The 12,193-nt window shown below is 40.2% G+C and overlaps 1 protein-coding gene across 1 annotated transcript in view; it reads left to right on the forward strand.

Moving 5' to 3' along the window:
- LOC137261717 (Bardet-Biedl syndrome 2 protein homolog) overlaps nt 1-2,408 on the forward strand; it is a 29,921-nt gene extending 27,513 nt beyond the window's left edge. Inside the window, exon 21 of the mRNA XM_067799500.1 lies at nt 807-2,408. Within this exon, the coding sequence (XP_067655601.1) occupies nt 807-907 (101 nt within the window). The 3' untranslated portion in view covers nt 908-2,408. The remainder of the gene's footprint in view (nt 1-806) is intronic.
- Nucleotides 2,409-12,193: the final 9,785 nt, after the last annotated feature.

The raw sequence follows: 12,193 nt of genomic DNA on the forward strand, positions 1-12,193 counted from the left end.
GAAGGCAGTTCCAAGGGTGTTTCTTAACTGCTGAATTGTTGGGCCACCATGAAGGCAGTTCCAAGAGTGCTCCTTATCTGCTGGATTGTTTGGCCACCATGAAGGCAGGTCTGAGGGTGCTCCTTATCTGCTGGATAGTAGGACTGCCATGTAGGCAGGTACAGGGTGGTCCTTGTTGGGATTTCACTCATTAAACTATGTACCTGTGCGTTACAGATGTTCCACAGTTGATACAGTATGTGATTCTCCTACAGTGTGCTGAGTCATATTTTTAATTATGTTGATTTTCCGACTTTAGTATTTACACAGATTTGCAATATCATATGCACCTGCATCAGATTGTTCTAATGGCATTTTGCAAAACATCTTATTGCACACCACTGCTTTGAGTCACATATGTTATCATGAGTTGAGGGCCAACAGTCATCTGAGTTTGTCAATAGTAATGACCTGTTGTCACAAACACAGAGAACACAGAGAACTTCACACAGGCCAGTACAGTTATATGTAATCACAATATGTATCATGACTTTGACATGTATATAGTCATGGCTTTAAAAACATTCAACAAATCTCATATCAGTACAATATGTGGTCAGACAGAGCATGTTGCTGGGGATAATGTTCCAGGATTCATAAACAGCTTATGGCTGTCTGATCTGTCACCATACAGAAACTAATATCTCCACATCTGTAGACAACATGCAAAATATCCATCATGTTGTTTCACACTTAAGGAAGCTTCTCTCAATATATGTTCTTAACATCTGGCACCTTTGAATGAAAGATTTCCCATTTACTTCCAGTGGGCAAATACAAGACACAGATCGTTAATGCCTGCAGAGCAGCTATAAAAAATGACAACGTGAATGGACTGTACAAGATCATTCGGGCAGGAGCGGTGTAGCGCGCATCACAGTGACAACAACAGCATCATCAGTGACAGCAGCATCAACAGCAGGAACACAGAGGCATATCAAAATATACAGTGGGCAGGAAGCTGTAGGTTGATACAACCACAGATGGCAGTGTCTATAGCAGTGTCTACAGAGTGATCTATCAATAACAGCACAGTCAATGATGCTTTGTTGCCAGCAGTGTCTGCAGTGCTCTGTCAATTGCAGTTGTGATCAGTCAGCAGCAGTGTCTGCAGAATATGCTGTCAACAGCAGCTTCAACTGTGATTATTACTTTATTGTAACAGTCTGCAGATGAATGTAGAAAACGTTTGATAATTATATTGTGGACTTGATAAAACATCATCAGTAGAGACAATAATGAGAGTTCAGGGAAATACTTCCTCTTGATGAAACCAGGTAACTGATGAAGGATTGCAGATCTGTGTAAACACTCATAACTGTGATATGATGAAACCCTCACATCAGTTCCGAGTGAACATATTTCACATATCATGACAGGTGTTTTTGTATTGATATAAATGTACTGTGTTCATCCTGGTACTAGACTGACACCATGTCCGGTCAGATTCAGCATACCCTGGGTCACCTCCTCATCAATGTTAGGTGCAGAGATACATGTACTGCATTTCAGTTCATTTACACAACCACTTAAAATTCTCATATGTCATGCTATGTATTTGCATTAGGCTGTCTTGTGCACAAGAACACTTTTCAGTCATCTTTGGATTACAAGGTTTTGTTTTGGTGATAGAATTAGTCAGCGGATGTTTGTAACATTTTCCCTGGTTTATCCACAATGTTTTCATCACCAAAACCAGCAACCATCGTTTATCAACTACAAGTTAAAGCTGATTGTTGACTGCCAGACACAGTTTTATACTAACAGGATATCTCTGAGTTCTTTCTCAATTCTTTTCTACTTTTGTACTCTTGAAATACAACATGTATTTATTTTTCAGAACAGGCAACGTTGTGTGTGTGAATACACAATGCCATTACGTAGGTGGTTAAATGTAACAAATCTTATATTTGAGGTTACGAAAAAATTCATCCCAAATATTACAGGTTACCACTTTTGAAATGACATTGTGTATTCATAGCTTTTGGCCATGGTAACCAAACCACATAACATGTGTTAGATTTGTACATATACACAAAGTATGTGATCTCGACTACCAGTTGTCCAACTTCCATTTTTGTGGATTCCATAGTGGATGAGTGGGTTAAATGGTGGACTTTGTGTGCTGGCAATTAGGCACCAGACTCTCAATGTTTTGGCTCATATCCCAGATGGAATCCACCTATGAGAAGTACAAGAATCAGTATGTTACTGAGAATGTATAATGGCACATCATGGATATGTTATGTTTATTCTGCATGAATGTTAAGAATATTTTTATATATATGTAAATACATGTCCACTGTGATTTGTCAGTCTGTATTTTGATATTGTACATACTGCACAGCAATGAATCCGTCCTCATGAAACATGTGTTTTGCTTGATATATTCATTATCTCTACCCATGCTGTCTCTACATGGAAGTAGTGCCAGAAGGCCAAGTTGTCTGTGCATCCCTTTGACCCACCATAAACCAATGATCACATGTTTGAATCGCACCTTGCCTGGAATACTTTTCTGTGTTTGTCATGTTTCACCAAAATGGTAGATACACGAAAACGTCATCACCTCAGACTTTCCTGATACCTGATTAAGCTGACCAACATGACATGCCATTAAAAGGGTGGTGAATCCTACTCTCTCTCTCTCTCATACAATCCCCAGTGGTTGTTGCCACTACAATAGTTGTTTATAGTTGCACTTGTGAAATGTTCAGCATAACCTTATAAAACTGAACCAAATAAATATATTCTTATATGTAAATGTGAGATAATATCACACTGTAGGGTAACAACGTCTGTCTGATGTAAATCTGAACTACACAGATGTGTGTTATGTAGGCGAAAGTTGATGACTGTTAGGAAACACAATCCATCAGCTGGTTCAGTCATGACTTTCAGTTTACAGTATACATTTAACTTGCATTTAACAAACATTTGCATCAAAAGTCAAGGTTTTATTCGTCATGTTACCAATGTAATTGAGTTTGCTCGACCGACATGTTTAGTTTAACAAAGTATGGCTTTGCCTTGGCCTACTTTGACCTCAATTAATTGTAAAAAGCTCAAAGAAATCTACATTTCATAAATACATGTGATTTTTTTGGGCACATGTGATGTTACAATAATATACCTACACACAGGACAAAAGTTAAGTCACATTAAACGCCAGATATTATGATAGATTTATTTTCAAAAAAGACTTGTATAAAGTTCTCTGGAATAAACTGAAGAGAACAAAGGGTGTATTCAAAGGTAGGGGCTGCTCTCCACTTCCAAAATAAACCCATGTCAGTGTATCAGTCTAAGTATACTTAGTCTCAGTATTATTCGTTCCACTCCTCTACTGTAGCAATCTGACATCCATTGCTAGGTATTGGTCGCATAAAGGCGTTTGCCACCACTGTTAACGTGTGGTGAACGCTTGTTTTGAGAAAGCATCGCATCTCGCAACATTCGTGTATAAATTTAGTCTCCAGAAACCCATTCTGGGCGACTAATGGCACTGGGCAGTCAGGCTCGCTGACTTGGTGGATGCTTGTCATCCAATACCAGTTATGTGGACCCATGATGATGGTGTCAATCACTGGATTGTCTGGTCCAGACTCGATTGTTTACAGACCGCCATCACACAGCTGCTGTACAGGTGAGTGTGGCATGAAACAACGAACAAACACAACAACATTCACCGATAATCTGAAGCTGTGACAAGGTGTGACTAAAGGCTGAAATATTGTAGTAATCATGAATACAAGTTTGCTTGTTCTTTATTATTTACTCTCTTAAATAGCTGTAATCAATGTACGATAAATGACATGACACAAGAAGTGGGCCTTCTGAATGCCGATCACGTTCTCGATGTCCTAGTCCGTTACTGCAGATCAGAGGTTTCACACTATCACCAATAATCTAATAGAGGTATCAGACAATACAGGTAATGTTACACGGAGCAGAGAAATCAATAACCATTATATTAACGGCGATAATATGCACTTAAACTGTTACGCTACACCGCCTATGTAGCTGCTGTGAAAGAGAGCAGTCTGGCCTCCATAGCACACACAGCTACCATTACTGATGTGACAGCGACACCAGGGTAGAGCCTCTTTATGCAGTTGATGTTGCACTGTCCCACAGACCCCATAATCGGCTGCCTCTCGGATACGTGTGCCCAGGAGCAGTGAGGAGAACCTATCTTAACATCTTCATGCAGTGCGTTAGGTAGACAGACGATTAATGTTTGCCAATTTTAATGTGAAGTTTTTGAAGTACCCACGAAGATCACTAGAGTATCTCATCCAGCTGACAGAGCTTTAAATGACACAGCTGCATAGTGCTGATATCAGCATGCTGATATGTTTGTTTCTGTGTATTTTCCGAGACTTACCCTGGGTGACCTTCATTGCATTCTAGCTAGACCCAAACAAAGGATGTTCATGAAGCACCGTTTCTATTGATTAGATCAGACTAGATGTAGCCTCCGCGCTCAGAAAGGATCTATTGTTTAGTACCAGGTTGTGGATGGTACAGATGCACCTGGTGGTTGGACCATAGTGAGGTTCATCTTCCCAACTCGTTCTTACATTGAAATACCCTCACCCGACTTTATATCAACCTCTCACATCAAAGGACTAGGTCCTCATTAACGACATACAGTCGGTCAACAATATTGTTCAGTGGTTGGCAGTTCTGAGGTAAACCTTTTGATGAGAGCTTTACACTCATTTTTCCATTCCAATGTTAAGGAATAGGCTACCTCTGAGTCCAAGTCAATTATCAGAAGAAACACTTAACGGGAGCGCAACGAACACGGAATTCCAGGACCTAGGGTAGATACATCTCTAACAACCGACATATATTAGGTTCCAAGCTTTTACATATCCACCCTTTTATACAAATAATACGCGTACGGAAAGAAAATTAATATTCCCAAGTGGGACAATTACTTTGGTTGATTTTACTGCAATTAGAAGAAAAATGTGTGACATATCCTGGCGATTAGCTAGGTGTCTTACGGCAATGTATATTTGTACTTCAGTGAGTGGGGTTTCGCGACGGCTTTAGAAACAGACAAGCAATATGACGCCAATGGCATCCATGTTGTTTTCGAAAATGGACTCGACTCTTCTTTGTGTCAGAGACTGCCTAAAACAACCTGTCCAGCCCGACCGCGTCTGGATCAGTGAAGCAAACACAAGCAACCATATGTGTCCCAATGACGTGCAGTACTCTGTGATCGTGATCGTTGATTGCTGAACTTCGTGTCTGGCACAGAACATAGGCACAGAGGTACGACATCAAGGTCAGAACATGCAGATCAGCTCTGAAACCTTGGCGACATTCTGCCCTCGTTGCGATACACTGATGGTGTGTACATGACAGCACCGTAAGTATATTGTCACAGATAATGGAACAAAAGATTAATAATTAATGAAACAATTTATCCACCAGTTTGGCAAGACCAAGTACGCCAATACGCTACCTAATGTTCATATATTTTCTGTAAATATTTGGCGGAATTTAAATACCAGCTACCCTTCCGTTTAGGTGTTCACGCAATAGTGAGTGAGTGAGTTTAGTTTTATGCCACACCCAGCATTATTCCAACTATGTGTAAATAATCAGGTCTGGTTAGACAATTCAGTGATTAACAGCATGAACATCGATCTACACACCTGAAATGCGACTTTATTTTCAACCAGCGAGCATGACCTCCCGATTCCGTTAGTTGCCTCTTACGGCAAGCATGGATTACTGAAGACCAATCATCTGCAGGCATTAGACCGCCTCAGTTAGCAATGGGCAACTTTACTCAAGGTTGCAGGAGAAAATAGAGGCCACACCTGTTATGGTGTTACGTGTAAACTTCATTTACTTGTCGGAAAACTAAGTTGCGTGCAAACGGCAATAAAATGTAATTGTGAAATATGTGCATGAGAAATGTTACTCCACCCGTTCAGCAACTCCACCCGTACAAACAAGCTCTGTGTCAGCAGCACCCTTTGCGGTGGTAACTCACTGATTGTTTATATCCATCAATACAGAAGTGTTACATTTTCACACTTATTACAACTTCCAAACTCCGTACTGACTGACAAGTCCCTCAGTAGTGTTCCACTTTGTCTTTAAATAATTGAACGAACTGAATATTGTCAATTGATTATGAAAACCCACATAAATGTCTTTAACGTTGGTTTACTACTGTTTCTGGGTTTGTCAGGAACGTGTTGGTCGAATCCTTGTAAGTCGTAAACTTGTGCATGACTTCGGACTCCCCCATGTCAAGCCGACACACCTTGATGTCACTGACTTACTAGCAACAAAGCCTCACTTACTCGACTTGCTGGCTGAGAGCAATCACATGTAAGTAAAAACCTTTACCCACATTCCTAAATCGCCATCTTACAGGTGACAGTGTTATCTAAATAATGGAACATTGTTTACCACAACCTTTGACATTAATATCTATATTTTCAGCCCTTTTAAATCGACCTTATATCATAAGAGCAACCTTTTGGTTTGACAAACTACGAACTTTGGCAAAACGTGGGCATTAAAGGGTGAGTTCAGGGACGGGGACTTGGTGTGTGAGTGTGTGTTGAGGGAGGTGGGGCGATGAGTATAACCTTCCTATCCTATCTATTGTCAATCTAGTCTTGTCTCTACCCGACCGTGCGTGCTTTGTACGTCCTTCATATCATTTAGAAATACATGATGAATTTGGGTTAACAGCTGTTTGATAAACATGGTCTGTTATTATTTGAAAGTAGTGCCGGTACTTATTGCAAGAGTGATAAGCAAACACACAGACAGTGACGTGAGTGGTCTTGTCAACTCCGCAGTCAAGCTATTCAATGCACGCAGTCGCTCTTGTCGCCAATCTAGTGCACTGTCGGACGCGCCGATAAATGCCGTTTGAGGCGTCCAATGTTGTCACAGACGTGGCTATCATGTGCATACGTGTGGGGGATTATAATCCGATGTGTTTGTTTGTTCTTTGTGTGTGTGTGTGCGTTCATTTCTGACATGCGTGTATGTCTGACTATGCGTGAATGTGTCTGACTATGCGTGATTGTGTCTGACCATGCAAGTATCACAAGGGGCAGTGTCTCTGCGATTGCCTCGCATATTTACTTGCTCGCAGTAAACAACTTTCATACTGACTTGTCGCTGCGAACTGACATGCTTCAACAAAGTGATCCTTATATGTTGTATGTTCCCCATGTCATACCCCCCCCCCCCCCCCCCCCACAGACACACACACTCATATGCATACAGGTATACAGGTGTTTCCTAGGAGACACTACATATGTGTATATGCATATGTTTCTCTGGTGACAGTGCATGTATGTGTAGACAGGTGTTTCTTATGTTACACTACATAGATGTATATAAACTGGTGTTTCTTATGTGACGTTACAGATATGCATACACGGGTGTTTCACATGTGACACAACAAATATGTATATATAGGCGTTTCTCATCTGACACCTCATATCTTTTAAAGACACCAGACATAGCCCACCTGTGAGATACACTATAACAAGCATGTATAAATGGCGTCAATCATTATCTTAAGCTTTGTATCTCGTTTTAAAATGTTAACATTTTTTTCTCACACTCTTGTGTCAATGTATGTATGTATGTATGTATGTATGTATGTATGTATGTATGTATGTATGTATGTATGTATGTATGTATGTATGTATGTATGTATGTATGTATGTATGTATGTATGTATGTATGTATGTATGTATGTATGTCTGTATGTCTGTCTGTCTGTCTGTATGTATGTCTGTATGTATGCATGCATGTGTGCGTATAGTATGTGTTTGTATACGTGTCTGTACACGTGCGTTTATGCGTGCATTATTTACGTATGTATGTATGTATGTATGTATGTATGTATGTATGTATGTATGTATGTATGTGTGTGTGTGTGTGTGTGTGTGTGTGTGTGCGCGCGCGCGCGTGCATGTATTGTATACTGGACAAAAATAGGGAAATCTGTGGATTTTGAAATTATATATAGTGATGTATTTATTCACTCATACACTGATGGAGTGAGAGTCGTGAGAGTTCCAATGTCCCTAACTTATTTTGTACAGGATATGTGTGTTTGTATTGGTGTGTGTACATTCTAGTGTGCATGTTTGTGGGTACTTTTTGTTGTATTTACGTGGATTTGTGTTTGTTCAGTCATCTTAAGATGTGTACGTTCGTATGTTTGCACATACTGTATGTTTCTAATGTTTTATTTGTTTTAGTATAATCTCTCATAACCTCACGGCTGGTTTCTGTACTTTTAATCTTCACCAAAATATTTGTTCTATATGATTATGTACAGGAATTGAGACATAAATAAACACCTCTCTCTGTATATACAGGGGTTTCTTATGTGACACTACAGATATGTATTTACAGGTGTTTCTCATGTGACACCAAAAATGTGTGTACAGGTGTACAGGTATTTATTCACTCATACACTGATGGAGTGAGAGTCGTGAGAGTTCCAATGTCCCTAACTTATTTTGTACAGGATATGTGTGTTTGTATTGGTGTGTGTACATTCTAGTGTGCATGTTTGTGGGTACTTTTTGTTGTATTTACGTGGATTTGTGTTTGTTCAGTCATCTTAAGATGTGTACGTTCGTATGTTTGCACATACTGTATGTTTCTAATGTTTTATTTGTTTTAGTATAATCTCTCATAACCTCACGGCTGGTTTCTGTACTTTTAATCTTCACCAAAATATTTGTTCTATATGATTATGTACAGGAATTGAGACATAAATAAACACCTCTCTCTGTATATACAGGGGTTTCTTATGTGACACTACAGATATGTATTTACAGGTGTTTCTCATGTGACACCAACAATGTGTGTACAGGTGTTTCTCATGTGACACCACATATATGTATATACAGGTGTTTTTCTTTCTCAGGTGACACTACCGATATGTACAGATAGTTGTTTCTCATGTGACACTACAAATATGTATATACAGGTGTTTCTCATGTGACACTATGAATATGTACAGACAGTTGTTTCTCATGTGACACTACATATATGTATATACAGGTGTTTCTCTTTCTCAGGTGACACTACCGATATGTACAGATAGTTGTTTCTCATGTGACACTACAAATATGTATATACAGGTGTTTCTCATGTGACACTATGAATATGTACAGACAGTTGTTTCTCATGTGACACTACATATATGTATATACAGGTGTTTCTCGTGTGTGTAAATACAGGTGCTTCCCATGACCGACTAGAAGTGGGCCCCCGGTGACGCTGTGTCAGGTATAGATGTATATCTCAGACAGGCTGTTGTAGTTACCCAGTGTCACGATACAACAGCGGCCATCTAAAACCTATTATCACCTATAAATTCCCAGCTACATATCTCCCACTTCAACACACACTTGCAGACTGTCTGCTTCTCTCCATTCTCCTCGCGCGGCACGCACTTTACAAGAGCTTAGCACCCAGTATTGACTCTTGAAGTAAGAACTAAAAGTAATTCTGTGTCAGATTGCTCCATGGCCCCACTTCAAGCTCACAATGTCTGCTTTATTGCCTCTACTGGGGCACACACACATCGTTCTAGACGCGTAATTGTCATACAAGTTTCAGCACGTGGAAGTAGCCAAACTCCACCGGCGTACCAGTACCGAGACAAGCTCACAAGATTCATTTGTAGGTTATTAAACTTTCCCTTCCCTTTCATACCAGGTTTATGGCCCATTCTATACAGAGACCCAATCCAAAATTAACATTTAGAGGGACATTAACTCGATATGAAATAGATCCGACTATCTAGTGTATCAGTAGCACACATATTTGTGTGTGTGTGTCTGAGAGAGAGAGAGAGAGAGAGAGAGAGAGAGAGAGAGAGAGTGAGAGAGTGAGAGAGTGAGAGAGAGAGAGATTGACGTTTTGTTAAATATGTTTTCACAGGTAAACGCGATTCTTGTATACTTTCTCATAAGTTATAACAGTACTAACATGTGTGTGGACTCCTGTATGATCAACTCACCAAGCATCAGCCACTGGAAGGATCAGCCCCTGATCAGCTGACTGTCCACTGTTTGGGTGGGGGTCCCAGTACTTCCGCTCTATTTCAAGGGATTCAGACGGACATCTAAGCTCCTTTCTTTCGTTGGAATAATGCTGAGTGCGCCGTTAAACAGATAATATAACAGTAAAGGACATAGCGTAGTATTAACAATCACCGTCGAATGGAACGGTATGTGCTCAGTTGCGATCATAGTAATCCTACAACAGATCTCGTAATTTATTGTTTAGGATGTATATTTATATTACACTTTGATTGTCATGCTATCATCTTCTCTGCTACCAACGGATCACATAGCCGTCTGTACAGCAAATTTGATTTGACTTTCGCCACTGTTGTCTGACAATGTTGTCCGATAGTGTTGACTGACAGTGTTGTCTGGCAGTGTTGGTTGACAGTGTTGTCCGACAGCGTTGGGTTGACAGTTTTGGCTGAGAGTGTTGTCTTGGCGACAGCGCCACCCTAAGGTCGCCATGTCCGTTGTGTCTCGAAACCTCAGCTTCATGACTGTTTGATGATCATACATACTGACCCGTGATCCTTTGCTTAAACCTAAAACATCTGATGTGGTGCGACAAACCTAGGCTACAGTCAGTGTGAACACGACTACAGGATCCTGCCACGTTCAAGGGAAGCAAGCCTGCATAGTGGTGTCTAAGAAGACTGAGCTGCCAGTATCTTTGCGAATATTTGATGTCCTTAATTTACAACCCTTATTGAAAGGGCGCGATGTGACGAAAAATATGCACATTGATACTTGATCAACAAGCATGTACAGGTATATGCACGCGCTATAAAACTGTGACAATAGATAATTTACAACATCGCGTACCTTGCATAACGTAGATTATCTGGTGTTGCGTCCCACACGTAATGACGGAGTTCTTAGAGATACATAAATCACATGTTTGAAAAGTGATTACAATCTATGGTCACTTGAGGGCTCGAGTGAGACTGGGGGTAAGTAATTAGACCGGTATAAATCAGGACCACCGAGAGGGATTGGTGTACACCGCTGATCAAATATTGCACACCACACTGTCGCTTTCTTGTGGAAGTCTTGTGTAACTGTCAGCTTCTATAGCCGATCATCGATCTTCACGAGCCTCATTGATCCCCTCTCATATACACTTATACTGGGTTATTGAGTTGATATTGAACTTGGAATTAGCACGAATTATTGATCCGCTCTTTGGGACCATGTTATTAAAACTGATAAATAGCAACATATCGGGCAGGTGATCTTAGATATTCTGATGTATCGATCTATGTCATCTGGTTACACGAGTGAAGGTAAACCTAGACGGATTTTAGTTAAGTTGTAACTGGTTTGTCTTCTTAGCGTCTCTGCGCAGGCTGTCTGTACTGCGTGCAAGTTGACCTTCTTGATATAGTCACATATAGACGGGTCCCCAATCACATATCATCACCAGTGATCACAGGATAACAAGTACTGCACAAACAACACTACAGAACTGTAGATGAGGCGATAATGTAACAAACTAACAAACACCATGCTTCCTTGTATGCGGCACACTGTGACTGTATGTCAGATAGGTAGTTTGTTCATAAGAATGAAGATTTTATGGATATCAACTTCTTTATATGAGAACACAACGTTTCGGAGTTAATGATGAAGGAGTAAGCATTAACTCCGAAACGTTGTGTTCTCATATAAAGAAGTTGATATCCATAAAATCTTCATTCTTATGCATTTCACTTCTAAATGCCCTTCAAAGACTTAGTTTGTTCATGTTATCACAACCTTGCGTTTCATCACCTCTCACCACACAAATGTATTTCACCACAGTCAACATGCTCCCTGTATTTCATTGCAGTCAACATGGTCCCTGTATTTCGCCACAGTCAACATGTTCCGTGTATTTCATCACAGTCAGTATTCTTCGTGTATTTCATCACAGTAAACGTGCTCCCTCGGTTTCATCATAGTATTTAATATTCGCCTGTATTTCGTTAATATGCATCGGTATTTCATCACCAATCAGCATGCGAATTGTATTTCATTAGTGGTCAACATACATCCTATATTTCATCGCCAGTCAACATGGG

This window comes from Haliotis asinina, chromosome 14 (assembly GCF_037392515.1).
Source record: "Haliotis asinina isolate JCU_RB_2024 chromosome 14, JCU_Hal_asi_v2, whole genome shotgun sequence".
NCBI lineage: Eukaryota > Metazoa > Mollusca > Gastropoda > Lepetellida > Haliotidae > Haliotis > Haliotis asinina.